Here is a 22500-nt window from a genome sequence, read left to right as displayed (position 1 = left end):
TCCAAGTTGGCAGCGCGTACATGGCCTGCCCATGCTACTTTCTGTGCCTGTGACATGTATGGGAAGTACTCCTCATATGTCATGTGCACACAGCATGTGGGCGAGCACCCCCAAACAGCCTGTGAATGACTCCTTTCCTTTTTCTTTTCTCCCAGCTCACACAGGAGGGTATAACGGCCGCCGCCGCCGCCGCCGCCGCCGCCGCCGCCTCGAGAAAGGCCGATCCCCGCCTTGGCCCCGGAAGAAAGCAGGCCGTGATGCCAAGCCCGGGATCGGCGGGAGGGCGGGAGGGCGGGAGGGCAGGGGTGGGGGGGTGGGGGGGGTAGGGGGGGGTGGAGGGAGCCACCTGTGAAGAGAAACACCTGCATTGTTAGTCTCTCTCTCTCTCTCTCTCTCTCTCTCTCTCTCTCTCTCTCTCTCTCTCTCGCTCTCTCGCTCTCTCTCGCTCTCTCTCGCTCTCTCTCGCTCTCTCTCGCTCTCGCTCTCGCTCTCGCTCTCTCTCTTGCGCTCCCTCTGTCTCTCTCTCGCGCGCGCGCTCTCTCTCTCTGTCTCTCTCTCTCTCTCCCTCTCACGCTCTCTCGCTCTCTCGCTCTCTCGCGCGCTCTCTCTCTCTCTCTCTCTCTCTCTCTCTCTTCGCTCTCGCTCTCGCTCTCCCTCTCTCCCCGCTCTCTTCCTCCTCCCTCCCTTCTCCCCTCCCTCCCCCCCTCCCCTCCCCCCCTCTCCCCTCCCCTGTGGCACCTTACCAGGGCAGAGAAGGCATTCATTCACAATCGCTTTGGGAGAGGTTTGTTCCTTCCAGGGACTGTTGACTGCTGTGAATTTCATTCTCCCTAGGGCTGTCGCCTAAGGACTTTTTTCCGCTATACTGGGGGAAACAAAATTACACTGGGTTGATTGGGAAGGACACCGGTGATTGCTCAACAATGGCCCTCCATCTCCCTGCCCCCACCTGGTCTGTGCCTCCCCTCCGGAGACTTGACTTTTCCATACGTAGATATAGCTTGTTTCACCATGGTGTCGGTGTTCATCACTCCAACCCTCACCTCCACCTTCTGGCCTTGGGTGAGCCATTTTCTGGCCTTGTGATGCCCCCTTCCCCCAATTTTCTACTCTCAGTCTCCATCGCCAGAAATATGCTTTCCACTTGACATTGACTTAATTCCTGGCGAGTCGAAGTTAAGGTGGAGGGAGGGAGGGAGGGCGGGCGGGCGGGAGGGAGGGCTTAGGGCGTGGCGGCGTCTGGTCCACAGGGGCAAGCAGATCAATCTACATGATAACTTCCTCCCCCTAAAGGAGACAGACTGGCACTACTACCCTGAAACGCTTCCCCCAGCCACCACCCACCCCCACCCCACCCCACCCCACCCCACCCCCGCGGGGCTGTTTGACACCATGGCAACACCCCACTGAAGAGGAGGGGGCGTGGCTTAGAAACTGCTGCCAAATAGGGGCCCCTGGTGTGTGGCGCCTGCGCACTGTACCTACCCTACCAAGCCAGGGAGTGAGCAGTTTCTGAACCCTGTTGTGAGACTGGAGCCCCCCCCATCCTCCTTTGCACTTGCTCTTCCAAAGGACTCTGCACAGCCCTCGCGGACGCCGCCCCCCCCCCCCCCCACGGCTGGGTGGGTGTTCTGAATGTTATTCTGTCTCCAAATAAAGTTGATCTCGGTTTCTGTGAAACCTTTGGCTGCGAATTCCTCTCATGCTGATGTCAAGGGGTGAGGAACTCCCAAATCCAGGAGCCCCAAAACCCGACACCGCTACCGCCAGTGGCGACGAAGTGTTCTCCCCTCCTGGTTTCAGAAAGAGCACGATCATATCAGACACCCTCACGTTGCACTTCTGGCCATAAGAGAAAAAGTGCCTGCCTGCCTGCCTGCCTGCCTGCCTGCCTGCCTGCCTCCCTCCCCACCCATCCACCCACCCATCTGTACCCTTCTCCCATGCAGAGGGGAAGGGGACGGGGGAGGGGGAGGAGAGGGGAAGGGAGAGGGTTTATATTAGATGGCCTCCTTGGTAGTTTTTGGAAAGTGTCTGATTTCTCACCCTGACACCTGTGATCCATCATCACTTGCCCTGGTAGGATACCTTTTGTGCCCACTATGTATGTGAAAACGAGACAGACAACATGACAGCACTTCCAGAAACTGTCAGCTGACCGACCGACCACCCGCCGCCGGTCAGTCTCTTAACAGCTCATGGGTTGTGCCAAACACTGTTTGAGAAAAAGAAAGCCCAGATTTTCATTTTCAGTCCGTTCGTTCATTTTGGCTTTCATAGCCATAGCGGTTTTTTTTTTTTTTAGGATGGACGGATGGATGGATGGATGGATGGATGGATGGATGGATGGATGGATGGATGGATGGACTGATTTCATACCTACCTACCTACCTACCTACCTGCCTACCTGCCTACCAACCAACATACATACAAGAACCGGGATACAGGCCACATGCGCGGGAGGGTGAGAGGATTTACCGGAGACAGAGCAGGGAACAGAACAGGCAGAATGACGAAATGCACTGCTGAAGGGGAGCAGCGGGCGAGACAGGAGAGGTCTGTCTGCTGCGCCATGTGGGACCCTCACCCAGGCTTGTCCGGGATCGAACCGGCGCTGCAGAGGCTGGCTGCAGACAGCTCCACAGCGCGCTGCTCAACCGTTGCCTGCGCCATCGGGGAAGGCCTACTCATAGAGATTTTTTTTTTTTTAATGATGTTACTTATTTTTATATATTTTACATCATTGATCACTTTTGTACACTGTGTCCTTTCCTTTCTCCTCTCAGGTGTAGTAGTCCCCATCGAATTCCCACCGTCAATTCACTCGTGCACCATCGCCATAGTCCCCTGTGGGCTTCCTTCCCCTGATTTGGGTTGACCCCTCTCCCTCCCCTTCTCACCTGCAAAAAAACTGCCTGGGATTTAGGGTTTTTATGTTTGTTTGTTTGTTTGTTTAAAATCATTGTTGTCTCCTCCCCCCCCCCCAATCCAAGCCTTATTGGGTTCCCCTATACACCTCCTATAATTTTTCTCTTTCCTTCTGACTTATTTATTTCACTGAGCATAATCCCTTCTGGCTCCATCCATGTTGCTGCGAATGGCACGAGCTTAGCTTTTTGGATTGCTGCTGGGCAGTGTTCCATTTTGTCCGTACACCACCACCTCTTTTTGATTCAGCCATGTGTTTTTGGGCATTTGCGTTGTCTCCATATCTTGCCTACTGTAAACAGCGTTGCAATAAACATAGGGGTGCAGGTATCCCTTTGAATTCCTGTCTTTATGTGCTTTTTTAAAAAAATGTTATTTATGTATGCATACACGGACTGGGGTGTAGCTAGGCCAGAGGCGCAGGACGTGAGGGGATTCACCAGAGCCAGAGCGGGGAGCAGAACAGGCGGATGCGCTGAAAGACACTGCTGAGGGGAGCAGCGGCGGGCGAGACGGGCAAGGTCAGCTGCGCCATGCCGCCTGCGGATTGCTTCATGGTGTTCGCACTTAAACCCTTGTGCCACCAGGGTGGTCCCCAGTAGCTCCCTTTTTAGTACTTCGAGGAACCGCCACACGGCTGAGAAAGCACCGATTTTAATGGGTGGGTCTCTGCCCTTCCCTGGCCTTTAAACTACACTAGAGAGGCATTTGTTACATGTACACAATAACCCTTTTAATTACACACATGTGTTATGGGGGCCTGCCTGGTGGCACAAGGCAAGGGGTTAAGCACCGCACTATGAAGCAATCCACAGCCTCTGCAGCACGATCCCCTGCCGGCCAGGGAGCAACCCACATGGCGAAGCCGACCTCGCCTGTCTCACCCACTGCTCACCTTCAGCAGTGTATTTCATCAGCCTGCCTGTTCTGTTCCCTGATCTGTCTCCGGTGAATCCTCTCACCGTCCCGCGCATCTGGCCTGTACCCCGGCTCTTATATAAAAATAAATAAATCTTTAAAAAAAAAAAAGGGGGGGGGGAGAACAAGAACTGGGGTCCAAGCCGGAGCGGGGGGGGGGGGGGGGGGTTGGTGAGAGGATTCATGTGGGTAGCTCCCTGGCCAGGGATTGAACTCGTGCTGCAGCAGCAACACAGCGCTTCATAGTTTGCATCTTAGTCTTAACCCCTGGCGCCACCAGGGAGCCCCTTAAATAACTAAACAAACAAGCAAACAAACAAACAAATAAATCTTTAAGAATGAAATAAAACAAAACAAAGTCTTCACCTTCCATCTTGGTGTGGTGGGGGGGAGGGGAGGTTTGTGGGATATCTGGACGACCATTCACCTTTGTGCTGTGCTAGCTAGCATTCCCACAGATGCTTCCTAGTCACATGAGCTGAAACCCTTCCCTGCCCGCCCCCACCCCCACTGCATCTGCATCTGGGTTTTCTAAGAACCCACCACTCCAGGTGGCACAGTTGAGGAACAAGGAAATGGCACTGGCACGGTACCGTTCTGTTTTTAGTTTTTTGTTTTTTTTCTTTTGGTAAAGAAATTTTACTTACTTACTTACTTACTTACTTACTTACTTACTTACTTACTTTTTTAAGGTTCATTTTATTTATACAAGAGCCTGCGTACAGGCCAGCCAGATGCGCGGTGGGTGGGTGGGTGGGTGGGTGGGGCCGTGTGTGTGTGTGTGTGTGTGTGTGTGTGTGTGTGTGTGTGTGTGTTCACCGGAGATAGAGCGGGGAACAGAACAGGCAGAGTGACGAAACGCACTGCTGAGGGGAGCGGCGGGCGAGATAGGAGAGAGAGGTCGGCTTGCCATGAGACCGGCGGTAGGGGTCAAACCGTCACTGCAGAGGCTGCAGCTTCACAGCGCTGCGCTCAACCGCCTGCGCCACCAGGGAGGCCCCTTGCCTTTTTTTTTTTTTTTTTTTTTTTTAAGATTTATTTATGCACGCATGCAGGAACTGGGGTACAGGCCAGAGATGCGGGGGAGGGTGAGAGCATTCACCGGAGACAGAGTGGGGAACAGAACAGGCTGACTGACCGACTGACTGACTGACTGACTGACTGACTGACTGACTGACTGACTGAAATATGCTGCTGAGGGGAGCTGCGGGTGAGACAGGACAAGGTCTGCTGCACCATCTGGGTTAGCCGCCTGGAAAATCGTGTTCCAGAGGCGGCAGGTAGCCAGCTTCACCCCTTGGGCCACCAGGGAGGTCCAGCGCTGTATCTTTAACCCTGTGCCACCAGGGAGGCCCTAGCACTGTGAAATTTTGAATAAAGTATTTCCACCTCAAAGTCCGCACGTGAGTTAACCACTTTACGGATAAATAATCAACCTGTCTGCCATCTTGTTGAACGTGATCACTTTCCCCTTCCCCCGATTTTACCCCCTACGCTTTGTGGCACCGCATTAACAGGTGGGTAGGTAGGTAGGTAGGTAGGTAGGTAGGTAGGTAGTTAGGTCCCTTGAATCATCTGTATGCATGCACACGTACCTCCCCCACCCGCAACACCCCCACCAAAAGGAAAGGAAAACGGCTTTTCGACAAACACCGGATGCCACAGATCATGCCATAGGACGAGGCCTGAGGCGGTAGATCCTGCGGTTGACTGACCCCATGAGAACAGCTCCATCACCACCCCCACCCCACCTCCTATCATAAGAGCTCCCTTAAGCTTGGCTTGGCCAGACTAAAAGCCACAGTGTGTATGGGGGGCTGGGAGCAGGGGTAGTCAGTTCGGTCCTGGCTGGCAGGCAAGATAGGTGAGTGGTCTCCCTGGCTGGGTCTATCTAGCAGACCTCACTTTTCTGCCTCTCATTTGTGTCTTGGGTCCAAAAGGGTGAGAGCTGCTGCTTAAGGGCAATGGGAACGGAACGGAACGGAAGCTACAGAAACCACCAGGTGAGGGCCTCCCTGGTGGCACAGGGGCTTACGTTTCACCACTACGAAGCTATCAAGCTATCGGCACCCATGGCAGCACGAGTTCGATCCCCGGCCAGGGAGCTGACCCACATGGCTGCCTGGCACAGTGGACCTCTCCTGTCTCTCCTGCTGCTGCTGCTGCTGCTGCTGCTGCTGCTGCTGCTGCTGCTGCTGCTGCTGCTGTTGCTGCTGCTGCTGCTGCTGCTGCTGCTGCTGCTGCTCCCCTCAGCAGCGTTGCACGGGCAGGAAGTTACGGTGCAGGATCTCTATGATTCGAGCAGACGGGTGAAGGAGGAGTCCTGGAGCCCTCGGTGGCTTTTCCAGGCTTTTATTGAATTTACCAGGTACACGGCAGGTAAGGGGAAGGGGGGGGAGGGGGGAAGGGTTGCACGCGGGCGGGAGGCTGGCTGGTCTCCCAGCCCCCAGCGAGTCTTCACTCTTTCTGGGCTGCTGTCCGGCCTTCTCTGGTGGCCTCTGCTCTTCCTTTCTTCTCTTTCGTTCCCTTAGTGTCCCCGTGACAACGCCCTTCTAAGCCCAGTCTCAGCCCAGGTGTACCCACTTATGTATGCCCCCACACCCTACTCCAGGTGCCAGCCATCAGGCATGCCTTCAGGGCCGCAGATCCATCATCAGTCCTAATGGCGGGAGGGCAGAAAAGCCTGACGCTTGTTCATTTACCCAACAAGCGTCTTTCAGTCAGTCAATCCTGCCCGTTCTGCTCCCCCACTCTCACCACCACCACCACCACCACCACCACCTCCTACACACACACACACACACACACACACACACACACACACACACACACACACCCCACGCCCCTGCCCCGCCCCACCCCACCCCTCTGGCCTACACCCCAGCTCTTGTATGCGTAAATAAATAACACCAAATCTTTTTCCTAAAGATGCATACAAGAACTGGGGTACAAGCCAGAGATGCTGGGGGGGGGGGGGGGGGCGGCGGGTGAGAGGATTCACCAGAGACAGAGTGGGAAAAGAGAACAGGCAGATGGACTGAAATACACTGCTGAGGTGTAAGGGCAGGAATGGGCACAGGGCAGGTTTTCTGTGATCCCATGCAGACACGGTAAAGGAGGAGTCAGAGTCCTGGAGCCCTCGGTGACTTTTGCAGGCTTTTATTTGGATTTACCAGGTGCACCACGGCAGGCAAGGGTGCTGGGGGGCTGGGAGGCCTCCCAGCCCCCCAGGAAGTCTTTTTTTTTTTTTTTTTAAAGATTTATTTACTTTATTTTTATTTATACAAGCACTGGGTACAGTCAGAAGCACGGGAGGGTGAGAGAATTCACCAGAGCCAGAGCAGGGAGCAGAGCAGGCAGAAGGACCAAAGTACACTGCTGAGGGGAGCAGCGGGCGGCAGGAGAGGTCTGCGCGCCATGTGGGACCCTCCTCGGTGGCCGGGGAGCAGCCGGGGATCGAACTGGTGCCTCAGAGGCTGCGGGCAGCTTCGCAACCCAGCGCTCAACCGCTGCACCACCGGGGAGGCCCCCCCAGCAAGTCTTCACTCTATCTGGGCTCTCCGGCCTTCTCTCGGCTTCTGCTCTCGCGTGGTTCTGCTTCTGCTTCTCTGCTTCTCTTCGCTCGGCTTCTGCTGACGTCCCCGCGCCGCCGCCCCTGAAAGCCCAGTCTCAGCCCCGGGTGAATCCCATCTACATAGGCCCAGACCCTATTCCAGGTGCCCGCCATCAGGCATGCATTCGGGACCACAGGGCTCCGTCCTCTATCCTAATGGCGGGAGGGCAGAAAACCCTGATACTTCTTACCTTACCCTACATGAGGGGAGCAGCAGGCGAGTCAGCAGAGGTCTGCTGCGCCATGCGGGTCACCTCCCTGGCCGGCCGGGAAATGGAACTCATGCTGCAGTGGCTGCGCACAGCTTCATAGGTTGCGTCTTAAGCCCTTGCTCCACCAGGGAGACCCCAAATAACAACAAATCTTAAAGAAAAAAGAAACTGCCAGGCAGGTGAAACCTCTCAGAGGGATTCTTCTTTTACAATTTTCCACAAACTGGGTGTCGCGCCGGTGGAGCTCACTTCGGACTCCTCCAGGTGGCGCCTAGCATCCTGCCACCTGTCCCCATCCTTTTTTACAGGAATCCTGTGTGAGCACATGGGTTTCCTACCCCGCCCACCAAATTAGGGGCGGGGGTGGGGGGGGGGGGGGGCTCTGACCTGTCCTTGGGGAGACTGGGTTGGGGGGAACTCTGTGCCCATGACACCCAGTGTAAGGAAAATGAGTAAATCAGGCTACTTTTCGCCTTCCACACAACAGACAGCCTGTACGTTGCAACGCTATGTTTTCCAACATTTGGGCATCTAGCAAGCAACAGGTTTGCAACAAAGTATCGGCTGTGCGGCTATGGGCTCTTCACGGTGTGAAGGGGGCTTGGGCAGTGGAAGCGCTGTTCTGCCTCTCTCAGCATGGGAGTCCCTCTGGCTCTGCCTGCCCACCTGCCTGTAGGGCCCCCCACCCCCACCCCCGTCTCAGCATGAAAGGAAGGAATGCAAAAATATGCCAGAGGCGCCACAATTCCTTCCTCTGCGAGAACTGACAATGAACCTAGCCGGCCTGCAATGTTTGCAGGACACCCAGCCTTTCCCGGGGGAAGCGGGTGGGCTCAGGCCAGGGAGCAGAGATGGAGAGCACTCTCTAGAAGAGCATGGGAAGGCGAGTGGTGATTACCGAAAGAAGACCTGCCACCAGGGCAGAGTGCCAAAGAGCGGACACTTTGGTTTTTTTTTTTTTTTTTTCTGTTGTTTCACGGTTGAAGAGAATTGCACAGATCGCCGGCCCTCGCCCGACGCCGCTGCCGCCTGGCCTGCGGAAGCCGAGGACCATACACCCTCCCCCCACCCCCACCCACCCAGCGAGGGGGACTCGAGGGGGGGGGTGGGGGGGGGGTTGGCACTGGAGCCGGGGAGGGCGGTGGCCTGGGAGGAGACGCCAGCTCAGGCCTACCTAGGTCAAACCTCCGCCTTTCTCCGGAGGCGAGGGAGGAGCGCGCTCTACATTTGAATGGGAAACGCTCCCCCCCCCCCCCCCCGTGGGGCCCACACCTCCCCGTTCGTCCCCCTCCCCCAGAGAGTCTACTGTTCCTCCTAAAGTGCTGGGGGCTTGGGGGTGTGTTCCTCAGTCAGGCACAACGTTGGGCTTTGCTGCCACGCAATCTGCATTTTCACAGGACCACCCCCTCCCCCACGCCAAGTGAATCCTCTCTCTGTCCATTCCTTTGAGTAGCAAGGCTCTAGGGATCTAGTAGCAAGGTTAACATGGGTGAGTATTCCTCTCCGGCGCCTCTCCCCGCCCCGCCCCGCCCCTCCCTCAATCTTGCATGATAGGTTTCATCCGCAGCCGTTTTAATGAACGTGATTATCTTCAGGAATTAGGACCTGGCGATGAGAGAACGACAACAAAAAACCTTTAAGGTAGCGAAGTGAAAAAAATCGCAAAAATGCAAGGGAGTTTGGGACTCCCTGGTGGCGCAAGGGGTTAAGCACCACACCATGAAGCAGTCCACAGCCTCTGCAGCACAAGTTCTCCATCCCCCGGCTGGCCAGGGAGCAACCCACATGGCGAGGCAGACCTCTCCTCCTGTCTTGCCCCCTGCTCCCCCCGCGCCCCCCCAACAGCAGTGTGTTTCAGTCCGTCTGCCTGTTCTGCTCCCCACTCTGTCTCCGGTGAACCCTCTCACCTTCCCCTCCGCCCCCCATCTCTGGCCCGTACCCCAGCTCTTGTATGCATAAATCAATCAATGAATTAATAAATCTTAAAAAAAAAATCCAAGCGAGTTTATTTTAAAGACGGAGATGCATTTATTCAACGACTCAGGAACTATGGGCACCTGACCGGTGGAAAGGGGGTTAGTTCTGCCTCTCTCAGAGTTGGAGTCTCTCTTGCTCTGCCCGCCCGCCCGCCCGCCCGCACGCCCGCACGCCTGTCTCAGCATTGAAGGACTGCAAAAATATGCCGAGAGTTCCACGATTCTCCTGTCCTCTGCGAGAAATGACAGTGACTCTACTGGGTCTGGGATGCATGACAGACGTCAAGGTCATGAAAGAGGGAATTATCTCAGGCTGAGGTCACCTGCCTATGGGGGTGGGGGGGGGAGGTCTGGAGGCCGGCGGCGACCCCATCTTCCTTCCTTTGGGAAATTGGAAAAGATGAGCCCATTGTTGCGGGGGTAGGAGAAAATAACATCCTGGTTCCATTTGGAAACACATTGGTGGGGGGGTCGGGTGCTGCAGCTTCTGAGTCAGCAGAGGGGTTGAAGGCCAAGTTAGTGAAAGGTTCGGCAGGGAAAGACGAGGAGGAGGAGGAGGACGGCGAGATTTATCAGCAGCATTCTCGTCCTTAGGTGGGCTTCCTACCAGATGCTTCTTCGCCCTAGCAACTCTGGTCCCTGCCAGACCTTTCAGTTAGGTTTGGTAAGAAGTCTTGCTGGTCCTCACACAGCGCCTCCATGCGGGGTCTGTAGTTTTTGTTTGTTTGTTTTTCTTTTTTAAAAGATTTATTTATTTATTTATTTATGCATACAAGAACTGGGGTACAGGCCAGAGGCATGGGAGGTGAGAGGATTCACAGGAGACAGAGTGGGGAACAGAACAGGCAGATTGATGGAAATACACTGCTGAAGGGAGCAGCGGGCAAGTCACGAGAGGTCTGCTGGGGATCGAACTCGGGCAGCAGTGGCGGTGGGTGGATAGCTTCATAGGTTCCTTCTTAAACCCTTGCGTGACCGGGGAGGCCCCGGAAGCCCTCTTTAAGAAGCACCCCCTTACTGGCAGATAGGCCAATTCCTCACTGACCAATGACGTGAAAATAACTTCTAGAAGATCTTTATGCGGTCACAGCTTTTCGATTGACTCTTCATCCCTGAAATGGATCATCATGACTATTTCGTGGGGAACTTCCCCCCCCCATACATTTTTTATTTATTTTTTAATTTTTTATTTGTTTATACAAGCACTGGGTACAGTCAGAAGTGCGGGGGGGGGGGGGGGGGGTGAGAGAATTCACCAGAGCCAGAGGGCAGAGCAGAGCAGGCAGACTTGATACAGTTAACAAGTTTGTCCTTTCCCCATTTCTTGCAATTCCCCCTTATCTAGCATTAAGAGGACTAACAGCTTGTCTTTCCCATTTGTTGCAGCTCCCCCCTGCCCTTTGAGAAGAAAAACAAGCTGGCGCTCACCGGTTTCCGTGCAGACACCTTCCCCTTCCCTTAATGAATGAGTTGACACCCATGGGCCTCTGAAGACTCCTTCCCCATCTCTGTGCTGACACTTTCCCCCTCCCCTTGATGAAAACCAGCTGGTACCCATCCATCTCCGTGTTGAGCTGGCGCCCACCTGTCTCCGTGTGGACCTCTTCCTCCTCCCCTTCGCGAACCCCTGCCCCTCTCCCCCTAGTATAAATACCCCTGCCCACTGCCAAAGGGCAGGACGGCGGTCTTGTGGACATGAGTCTGCCGCCCTCCTCATTTGTCGACCAATAAAACCGCTTTCCTTTTCCTCAAACTCGGTTTCCTTTTATTGGCTGAGGGAAACTGAGGCCGGCATTCGGTAACAGACTGACGAAGTACACTGCTGAGGGGAGCAGCGGGCGGCAGGAGAGGTCTGCGCGCCATGCGGGACCCTCGCCCGCCCGGGGATCAAATCGGCCGGCGCTGCAGAAGCTGCGGGCAGCTTTGCAACCCAGCGCTCAACCGCTGCGACGCCGGGGAGGCCCCCCGGAAGTAGTTCTTAATCCCGTCACACAGACGCCTTCATCCATAAGCCTTTTGGACTAAAACCAGACTGATTCCATTATTCATTCCTTCTCTGGCTCTTCTTGTGGCTTTTCTTCGATCTTTCGGGAGACTTTGAGTGGCTCCTGCATCTGTGACTGCGATGATGACCTGGTGATTTGGAACGGGATCTGTGCCGTCTATCTCGGGTCCAACGGCGATGTCCTCTTGGACTTCTGCTCTGATGCCTTTCTTGGCGAGGGGAGGGTCTCCTCCTTTTGGGAGACCGACTCTGCCTTCTTGGAGACTGGCTCCTACTCCTCTTATAGCGCAGTGTGGGAGAGCGCCAGGGTCTGTCTACGTCTCGGTGGCTCCTGCGGCAGTGATCAGGTGATGGTTCCCATTGCTCAGCTTCCTCTAGTACATAGCGTTTCTGCAGCCGTGGGAGAACGATGTCACAGACTCTCTCACTGTGCAGCAGTTCATCAATAAACTCATCTACATGCATCAGTTCAAATTCTCCGTTGGGTTTCTGGATCTTGATTTTTCTGTAGTCATTATACAGAGGCTCCAAGTACTTGTAGCAGTCAGTTGCAGTGCCTGTCAGCCTCATGTAAAGTGCTCCCACCATGCGGACATACTTGAAGTCTTCATTTTTGATAAACTGTACAATGATGTCCTTCTCTGGTTGAATCTGAAGCATCTTCAAGGTCAAACATAGAAAGGGAGTTGGCTTTATGTTGCCACCATAGATGCCACCCACAAACCTTAACTCCATGGCTTTATCTACTGCAAGTTCAGCTGTAAGTCCAAAGCACTCTTCTTTCCAGTATTTGGACTCATAGATTCGCGTTCGAATGATCTTCTCCACCAGATATTGAGGGTTGGTGCCGTGGATGCTGTGCGCATCCTTCACTGTACAGTTCGCCATTTCAGAATGCCTTCAGTTCTATTTCCGTCGGGTCCTTTAATACGTCACATCCGGACTTTTGGGAAAAAAACGAAGAGAGAGAGGGAGAGATGGGAAAAAAATTAAACAGTTTAAGCGACCATCTCGAAACTGGAAACAAAGGGTGGTTATTTTTTTAAAAAGAAAGACAAGGAGTGGCGCCTGCAACATCACAAACGACCGGTATAGGCAGCCTGGCAGTTGGTGGGCTTGATGTTGGTTTGAAGAGGAGGTGTTGGGTGTTGGGGGGGGGGGGGGCCTGTGAGGAAAGTTTCCTCGGGCCTTCCCTTTCAGCGATAAGCGGTGAGGGTCCCCACCAGACAGAGGCCTTTTGGTTCTATCCCAAGGGGGCAGGTTCATGGTAAAAAAGGGAAGGGAAGTTAGGGATGCTCGCACAGACACAAGTGGCAGAGAGAGCTGCCCCTGTAAGGGACGGGTTTGTTTAAAAGAGAGGCCTGCCTAGTCACAGGTGGGCAGTATTGCTTGTGCTGCTTTGCCAAGAGTGGGAGGGAGGGAGGGAGGCAGGGAGGCAGGGAGGCATGAAGGGATCAGGCCGGTGAAGAGAAACACCTGCATAGTCAGCCGGTTGGCGGGTGGGTGGGTGGGTCGGTCGGTCGCAGGCAGGCGGGACAGGCAGGCAGTACAGCCACTGTGGCACCTTGCCAGTGCAGAGAAGGCACTGACAAAGAAGTCTTCATCGCCTCGCGGAGAGGTTCATTTCTTTGTGGGACTGTTAACTGCTGTGAAGTTCATTCTCTCTAGGGCTGGCTGGCACCTAAGCATTTTTCCCTCTATATGAGGCCGGGTCGATGGGGAAGGGCCGGGGTGATTGTTTAACAATGGCTCTCTCCATCTCCCTGTCCCCACCTGGTCTGTGCTTCCCCTCCCCATTGTTTGACGACAATGTGACAATGTCTTCTGGGCCTTGTGATGCCTCTGAGACATAGGGCAAGTTAGGGTCATTAGGCAGTTTTGCAGGAGGGGACCTCTGAAGAGTTTAGGAAGGCTTCAGAGATAAGGACAACTAGAGGAATGTACCTAATTCCACTGGGAACAATAAACATCCCAGGACCAAGGACAACATTGTGAACGCTGGCTTTGGTTTCCCCCAGGTGATAAAGGGAGGTGGAGTTTGGGGAAATGGAGAGTGGTTTAATTTATGGACAAATTAGGAGGGCAGCAGACTCATGTCTGGAAGACCACCGTCCTCCCCTTTGTCAGAGTGCAGGGATATTTATGCAAGGGGGAGGATGAGAAGGGGTCAGCACTGAGACTGGTGGGCACCAGCCTGTTTTTCTTCAATAGCTGATGTTGAACTTTCTCTTCCCTAAAATGCAGGGGTGCTCATCTGGGAGGCTGGGCCATAAAGATAAATCTATCAAACAAGGGGGAAGATGCAACAAATGGGGAGGGACACACCTGTTAGATAAGGAAGGTAAAGATCCCCCGCTCAGTAGCAGGTTAAGTGAGAAAGCCTAGAGCTAACCAATCACAAAGACACTGGTGGAGCTTTAGAATAATGAGGGAAAGAAGGTATATATTCCCTGAGACACGACTCCACTTTGGCTTCCTTGCCCCTCCCTGGCCTGGTTTCATGGCCTGGGAGTCCTACTTCATTTCTGTTCTTTTTCTCCTCAAAAAAATTTTTCTTTCTCTAAACAAACCTGCCTCTTCTCGCTTGCTTGCCTGAGCGTCTGCGAAGGTCCTGCTGCGGCTTCATGACACACCAACCCGTGGTGGTCTGGTGGCTGGGACTTGGCGCTGCACCTGCAGCCTGGGATCTGTTCCTGGCTGGGAGACTAGGCCTGACAATTCCAGTATCACCTCCTTCCCCAAACTTTCTAGTCTTATCCTCCATGATCATGGCTTGGGGTTCGACTTCAGCTGAGCCACAAATACAGTATCTCGGCTTTAAAAATAACACCAGTATCCCTGCCTCAGAATATATCTTTAAAATCTCACGGGGATCTGGAAGAGGCAGCGCATCGAATCTGTAAATGGCATTAGGGGATGTGGCCATTTTATTTATTTTTTTAATATTCATTTATGCATACAAGAACTGGGGTACAGGCCAGAAAGGTGGGGGTGGGGGTAGGGGTGGTGATAGGATTCACCAGAGACAGAGTGGGGAACAGAGCAGGCAGATGGACTGAAGTACACTGCTGAGGGGAGCAGCGGGCGAGACAGGAGAGGTCTGCTGCGCCATGTGGGTAGCTCCTTGGCCGGGGATCGAACTCGTGCTGCAGTGGCTGTGGATTGCTTCATAGGTTGCGTCTTAACCCCTTGCGCCACCATGGAGGCCCGATGTGGCCGTTTTAACGTGAGTCTTTTAGTATTCAGCGCGTGTCTATATGTGTGTGCGTGTGCGTGTGTGTGTGTGTCTGTCCTGTCTGTCTCTCTCTCTCCTCTTTGGAGCTTTTTTTTTTTTTTTTTTTTTTTTTTTGTGGGACCCTCGCCAGTGGCCAGGGAATCACTGCAGAGGCTTTAGGCAGCCTCAAGCAACCCAGCGCTCAACCGCTGCGCCACCAGGGGAGGCCCCTCTTTGGAGCTTGATGAGTCACTCCACCGAAATCCCAGGAGGCTTACTTCCTGGCGGTTGAAACAGATGGTGTCATGGAACAAGGACCCCTCCCCCCCAAACACACACACACACACACACACACACACACACACACACACACACACACACACACACACGTGCGCGCGCACTCTAAATCCCATCGTGAGTCTAAGCGACTCCAGGCCAGCCAGCCAGCCATCCACCCAAACCCACCCAACCCCGCCCAACCTCCTGGCATAAACCAAAGGCACTTTTATTGCGAGGAATGTTCTGAGGGCTTTCAGGTTTCCTCCCAGCAGATGGGCTCTGCTGGTTTATTTATGTAACTGTTTATGATGCGCTTCACCAAGACTGCACTGATCCCACAAGATTATCATCCAGCTGGGCAAAGCGGGAAATCAGGACGGCTCTTGGATAGATGAAAACACACCCTAAGGGCATGTGCATGATCATGAGCCTGATAGCCAGGTGGTGGTGGCGGCGGCGGCGGCGGCGGCGGCGGCGGCGGCAGCCGCGATGGGGGAGGGGGGCTCCAATCCGGATCTCTCGCAGTCTCTCGGGATTAAATTTATTTATTTACACATACAAGAGCTGGGGTGCAGGCAAGAGGTGTGTGTGTGGGCGGGGGGGCGTGGGTGGTGGTGAAGGAATTCACCAGAAAAGAGTGAAGAACAGAAAAGGAGGACTAATTGAAATACACTGCTAAGGGAAGCAGCGGGTGAGATGGGAGATTGCTCTGTTTTGCATTTCCGGAAATTCTTGCTAGCCCCTATTGATGGCCAGGTTCCCATGGCAACCCCATTGGTTCCCCTGCCCCCTCTTCTTAAGCTAATTTGCATCTCCCAGCGTTGTTTAGCTGAGCTAGGTGCCCAGACCAAGTCTTCCCTTAATGAAATGATATAAAACACTCCCCACACCCCCGCACCCCCAGCTCTGCCTCCCACATTGGGTGCCACCAAGGAAACCCTCAATAACCATGTGTTTTCGAACTGGGGTACAGGCGAGAGGTGTGGGGTGGGGGGTGAGAGGGCCCACCAGAAACAGAGTGGGAAACAAAACAACAGATGTAGTGAAATACATTGCCGAGGGAAGCAGCATGTGAGACAAGGAGAGGTCTGCTGCACCATGTGGGTAGCATCTGGCCTGTACCCTTACCCTGGTTCTTGTATAAACAAAAACAAACAAACAAACAAACAAACAAACAAATAAATAAATAAATAAGCCTTTAAAAATAATATAAGAATAATTTGGTTTACATAGATTGATAAATGTGTGTGTGCGCGCGCGCATGCGTGCGTATCTATCTGTCTATCTAGCTGTCTGTCTATAGATATATCTAGATAGATAGATAGATAGATAGATAGATAGATAGATAGATAGATAGATAGATAGATAGATATATAAAGGATATATCTTCACTTGTGTATTTATGAGTCTAACCTCGCTTCTCCCCAAAGGTTGTAAGGTCATCTCGCTGTCAAATTGATGCTCTCCCCGTCTGAGAACCACTCTGTTGGTTTTGCAGTGATTTGTTACATCTTTGCATTTGTCTGTTTACGGTTGGTTGCACATATGAGAGAAAACATTTGATTATTTTCTTTTGCCTTCTGACTAAACTCACCGTCAGCCCTACAAATTCCTTCCATGTTGTTCCAAAGAGTATAAGATCATTTTTTCTTCTATCTGAGCAGGATTTCATTGACCATGTATTGTATATATATCACAAGTCTCTGTCCACTCGTGTGTTGTGGGGGTATTTGGAATGACTCTGTCTTGGTTATGTTGAATGGTGTGCAAAGAACATACACTCGTGTACCTGTGATTTCATGGGGACCCAAAGTTGACATGTAGGCACATTGAGGTGCGAGAGTCATTTATGTCGTTCACACCTTTCTTCATGGCAAGTTCATGTACAGCACTGTCTTTGTGAGAGAAAATCCCATAGTTATGAGGACTATTTTTGGTATTTGGGAGATGAGATGGATGATTGTCATGGTTGTGATATCACAGAGATTGCCCAGAAACATACAAAATGAAACTATTCTGAGTGAGTGTCAAATTAAGTACATGTTCTCTTCCGTTGGTGTTTGTTCCTTCTTTTCTAAAGCTTTCAGTCCTAAATATTTGGAAGAAATTTCCCCTGTGATTCCTTTTTTTAAAAAACTGATTATTGGCCCTCCCCTGGTGGCGCGGCGGTTGAGCGCTGGGCTGTGAAGCTGCCCGCAGCTTCTGCAGCACCGGTTCGATCCCCGGCTGCCGGGCGAGGGCCCCACATGGCGGGCGCGCAGACCTCTCCTGCAGCGCCCGCTGCTCCCCTCAGCAGTGTATTCCTTGGTCGGTCTGCCTGTTCTGTACCCCGCTCTGGCTCTGGTGAATTCTCTTACCCTCCCGCGCTTCTGACTGTACCCAGTGCTTGTATAAATAAATAAATCTTAAAAATAAATAAGTCGGACCTCCCCGGTGGCGCAGCGGTTGAGCGCTGGGTTGCGAAGCTGCCCACAGCCTCTGCAGCACCGGTTCGATCCCCGGCCACCAGGTGAAGGGCCCACATGGCGCGCAGACCTCTGCTGCAGCGCCCGCTATTACCCTCAGCAGTGTACTTCGTCATTCTGCTTGTTCTGTTCCCTGCTCTGGCTCTGGTGAATTCTCTCACCCTCCCGCGCTTCTGACTGTGCCCAGTGCTTGTATAAATAAATAAATAAATAAATAAATAAATAAATAAATAAACAAACAAACAAATAACCAACCAAACAAATAAATAAATAAATACATCTTTTTTTTAAAAAAAAAACACAACAACATATTATTTATGCATACAGGAACTGGGGTACAGGCCAGAGGTGTGGGGGGTGAGAGGGTCCACCAGAAACAAGAGTGGGAAACAAAAACAACAGATATACTGAAATACATTGCCGAGGGAAGCAGCATGTGAGACAAGGAGAGGTCTGCTGCACCATGTGGGTAGCTCCCTGGCTGGGGGGATCCAACTCGTGCTGCAGCAGCTGCGGACAGCTTCATAGGTGTCGTCTGATACCCTTATGCCACCAGCGAGGTCTCCCCGTGCCCGTGATTCTTTTCTTTTCTTTTCTTTTCTTTTCTTTTTTTTTTTTTTTTTAAAGATTTATTTTTATACAAGAACCAGGGTACAGGCCAGAGGTGTGGAGGGTGAGAGGGTTCCCCCAGAGACAGAGCGGTGGGGGGAGTGGGGGGGGAAGAGAACAGGCAGGTGGACTGAAATACACCGCTGAGGGGAGCAGCGGGCAAGTCACGAGAGAGGTCTGCTGCGCCCTGTGGGTTGCTCCCCAGCTGGATCGAACTCGTGCTGCAGTGGCTGCGGATAGTTTCGTAGTAGGTTGTGCCTTAACCCCTTGTGCCACCAGGGAGGCCCAATAACCATGGGTTTTCTTCACCGCCCGTGGCCCTGGCAGGAGCACCTGTTAGCTCGTGCGGTGTGTGCCTGTGCGTCAAATGTCAATTAGAGGACCTTTGAGGAGGATCTTCCCATAGAGTTAGCCTCTGGAAAACATTTCGCCCTTTGGTGAAGTGCTTCTTCGTCCTCTTCCCTCCTCTCCCTTCCCCTCCCCTTTCCTCTCTTTCCCCCCCCCCCCCCCCACCGCACCCTCCAGCTTCTTTGCCCTTTTCACCACGTCTCTTTCTTGCCCAAGGCTGGGTGGGGGCATCCAGGGCTGTCATGCTGTTTGTGGATTTTGTGGCGGTGGTCTATCGACGAGGAGACCGGTCTTTATACACAGCTCCCTTAGATTGATAGCATCGGTTTTCAGCAGGACACAACCATTTGCTGCCAAGTTCCTAGACAAGGGTGGGGGTGGGGGTGGGGCCCGCGGTGGGCAAAGGGGGAAAGAATCAGGCATTTGGGGGATGGCCTTGGAGAGAAAGAGACCAGCTTGGCCGGCTGCCCAACCTTGTTAAAAATGTAACTGTGGGGGCCTCCCCGGTTGCACAGCTGTTGAGCGCTGGGTTGCGAAGCTGCCCCGCGGCCTCTGCAGCGCCGGTTCAATCCCCAGCTGCTCCCCGGCCACCGGAGGAGGGTCCCACGTGGCGCGCAGACCTCTCCTGCTGTCCGCTGCTCCCCTCAGCAGTGTACTTCGGTCCTTCTGCCTGCTCTGCTCCCCGCTCTGGCTCTGGTGAATTCTCTCGCCCTCCCAAGCTTCTGACTGTACCCAGTGCTTGTATAAATGAATAAATAAATCTTTTTTTTTTTTTTTTTTTTTTTAAAATGTAACTGTGCACATCAGCAAATTAGCGAGCGCGCTCCACGGCGCTCCATCGAAAAAAATTGACACAATGGTGCTCACGTTGGAGACAGGTGAAATTGAAGACGAGATTGTATCATTGCCACCTCAAGAGAATGCGGGGGTGGGGTGTGAGGGGGTGGGGTGGGGGGGAGTAATTATGTCTACATCAGCTGAAACTTAGATGGAAAGCTCTCTAAGGAAAGATTTGTTCAGTGAGCCAACCTGCAGATGACAATGGCTTTGGATCACTCACTGCGCCAGGCCTCAGACCCTTTAGCAGGGAGCTTGGATGACGGTTGGCTTAGCCGGTTCCCTCTCAAGGAGGTCCGGGTTGCCCCGCGGTCGGTCGTTCCCTGCGTCCCTGGAAACTGCCTCCCGTGTCGGCCCTGCGGAGGTTCTCTTGTGTGTTACGTCTTCCCGGCTGCCAGGCCGCAGCTCGTGGCCGCTCTGGGGAGCCGGCCGGCGCTGGCCGCCCGGAGCGAACGGGGGGGGGAGGGGGGGGGACGGGGACGGTGGTGGCCGGGACGAGACCGGGCGTCCTTGCGGCCGGCGGTGAGCCCTCGGCGGCCTGAGATCAGGATCGGCCCCGCTGCTGTTCGCGCCGGTTGTCGGGCGCCACCTGGCGGCCGTTTTTATGTCAGCGGCTCTCCGCCGGAGCGCTCGAGCGATTGATGGGAGGAGATTTGGCCGCGTTACCCGAGGCGGAGTTCCGGGAGGCCGGCGGCAGGAGCCGGCTAGATCCGCTCGCATTTGGGAGTGCGGCAGTCTTGCTGGCGGCCGGGATTGCAGGTGCAGGTCTATAGTGGGGTGGCTGTCGCCGCGTCCTCGGGCGGGCTGGGGTGTCTGGGCCGCCCGGGCGGGTTGACCAGCCACCCACCGGTGACACGCGTCCCTTCCTACGTGGCACGTCCCACCCCACCGGGCCACCGCACCGCGCCATGCTAGCGAGCCGGGGCCTCCGCCGAGAGCAACGGAAGCGGGCGTCCCGCGGCCGGACGGCCGTTCCTTTGTGTCGCTCCGGAGGTAGGGGACGGGCCCGGTCGTGCAAGGTGGGTCGTATGGTGCGCCACGGGTCCGGCAGCGGCCGGGGTCCGGGGCCCGGAGGTCCGAGGGGACGTCGCCAAGTTCATTTTTCTCTTGCCAAGTTCCTTGCTTTTTCTCTAAGTCCCGGGCGGGGAACGGGGAGCCCGTGAGGAACGGTCCCGCCCTCGCCCGCCTGCCTCTCCCTCGTTCCTCCGTGAACGTTTATCTCCTTCGGGAGTTCCCGTGCTGACACCGGGGGGCCGGGTGTGCACGTGAGCCGGCGGCACCCCCCCCCCCCCGTCGGGCCCTGGTGTTCACCTGCGCCTGCGTGTTGAAGTCATAATCGGCAGCGAGAAGTAGAGCGGCCCCCCGCCCCACCCCTCCCGCCGCCAGTGCGAGCGACGCGGGACCCCGGACTGGTTACGCTCCTGAGGTTGACCAGATAACCCCAGGAGCTCCCGGATCGATGGTGTGGGGTTGTGGGCTGGCGGGGGTCCCCCTTCCCCCCTTCCACCAGCGCAGAGCAGCAGCAGCAGCAGCAGCCGCCGCCGCCGCCGCCGCCGCCGCCGCCGCCGCCGCCGCCGCCGCCGCCGCCGCCGCCGCCCGCCCGCCCGCCCCCCCAACCCCCGCCGATGGGGTCGTCGCCGGGGTTGATGACCGGGCCACCGTCCTCGGAGGGCCGCGGTGACCTGCAGCTCGGCCGCGTCTCTGGGCACCGTGATATCTTCGGCCCAAAATGTGTATTTTCTGTCACCAGGTAAGTGCTGACACGGTCTCCCTCGACCACTGTGACGAGGGAGCGGGGGTGGGGACCGGGGGCCGTCCCGTCCCCTGGGCTCCTCTCGCAGGGGGGGGAGTGGCTTTTGTGCCTGCCTGGGCTTTGACCATCTGGCGCCCTGGCCTCCCTGCTACCTTGCCCGGTTTCGGAGCTTGCCCGCTGGGGCCTGCGTGCCGGCCTTTTTGGAGTTCAGGGGGTGGTCCCCGGTCCGCGGTGCCACCTCCGGCCTCTGGTGCCCGAGGGCGGCGGCGGAAAGCGGTGTGTTGGCGGCGGGGGGGGCGTCTTCCATCCTCGCGTGCTCCTGCCGCCGCGGGCACTGCGGTGTGGTCTCGACGTTTTGGGGGACCCCCGCCCCGCCGGAGGCTCCCGTGCTGCGTGTCAGGCAAACTTCTCCGCTTGAGGGGGGTTCCCGCCGGGGACGGCCGCTGCCAACACCCCCTGCTGATCGATGTGGTGATGTCGTGCTCTCCTGGGCCGGGCCTAAGCCGCGCCAGACGAGGGACGGACGTTCATGGCGAATGGGACCGCTCTTCTCGCTCTGCCCGCGGGTCCCCGCGTCTCTCCCCCCCGCCTGCTTGGGCGGTGTGTGGGGAGCCGGGGGGTGCGGAATCCGGCCCCGATCCCGCGCTCCTTCCCCGCCTCGCCGCCTCGCGGTGTGGGCGCGGGGGCGGTGCGCGCGGGGTCACTGTTTTGACACAGCGTACCTGCTCGCTCTTGCCCCCCCCTCCTCGGGGTGGGGCGTGTGTTGTGAGGGCGGCCCTCCCCTCCGCCGCGGTGGCGGTGGGCCGCTTCTCCCGCCTCGGCACGCGTCCGCTCGGTCGCGTCCCACCTTGGCCGTCTTGCGGTGCTCCTGGAGCGCTCCGGGTTGTCCTTATCAGGTGCAGGAGGCCGAGTGGCGACGTCGGCCCGGCTCCCGGCGTTGTGCCCCCTCTCCCCTCGGGGTCGCCCGCTCTCGGTGCCTCTTTGGAGGCGCCTGTTTGCTTTTCTTTTGGGGGTCGAGCTCGGTTTATAGAAGCGAGGGGCCGGCACGACCGCCTCCCTGCTTAGTTTGTTGTAGGGGGGCGGTGGCCTTGTCGCCCCCGGCTGGCGCGCTGTCGCCGGGGTGTCCCCGATTGGCTTGGCGAGCGCGCGTCCTGTGCCCTTGCCCTTCCCCGCCTTGGGGGGGGGGCCTGCACGTGGGCGTGTGAGCGATCGTGGCGGGCCGTTGTGCGCGCCGCCTCCTCCTACTTTGGAGGGGCCTAGGCGGTGCTGGGATTTTGGGGGGCTCTTTGTGAGCCTCTCTCCCGGGACTGGCCACGGACCCGGCCGCGAACGCTCAAGTTGCC

At 55.6% G+C, this 22500-nt stretch overlaps 1 protein-coding gene and 1 long non-coding RNA gene across 2 annotated transcripts; one reads left to right on the top strand and one right to left on the bottom strand.

Moving 5' to 3' along the window:
- The first annotated feature begins 741 nt into the window (after positions 1-741).
- LOC311187980 lies at positions 742-7133 on the top strand. The gene is made up of 2 exons (XR_014617111.1): positions 742-1062; positions 1294-7133. It is a non-coding gene; the product is annotated as an uncharacterized lncRNA (long non-coding RNA).
- Positions 7134-10699: 3566 nt separating this feature from the next.
- On the bottom strand, positions 10700-20953 carry LOC311187978 (pre-mRNA-splicing factor 38A-like). The gene has a single exon (XM_084259756.1). It carries the CDS (start codon positions 12538-12540, stop codon positions 11689-11691), a length of 852 nt encoding a protein of 283 aa, XP_084115882.1. The 5' UTR covers positions 12541-20953; the 3' UTR covers positions 10700-11688.
- Positions 20954-22500: the final 1547 nt, after the last annotated feature.

The sequence above is a fragment of the Talpa europaea genome (assembly GCF_964194135.1).
Source record: "Talpa europaea genome assembly, contig: HAP1_SCAFFOLD_92, whole genome shotgun sequence".
In the NCBI taxonomy this organism is placed as follows: domain Eukaryota; kingdom Metazoa; phylum Chordata; class Mammalia; order Eulipotyphla; family Talpidae; genus Talpa; species Talpa europaea.
This window is presented reverse-complemented; position numbering and strand designations above follow the sequence as displayed.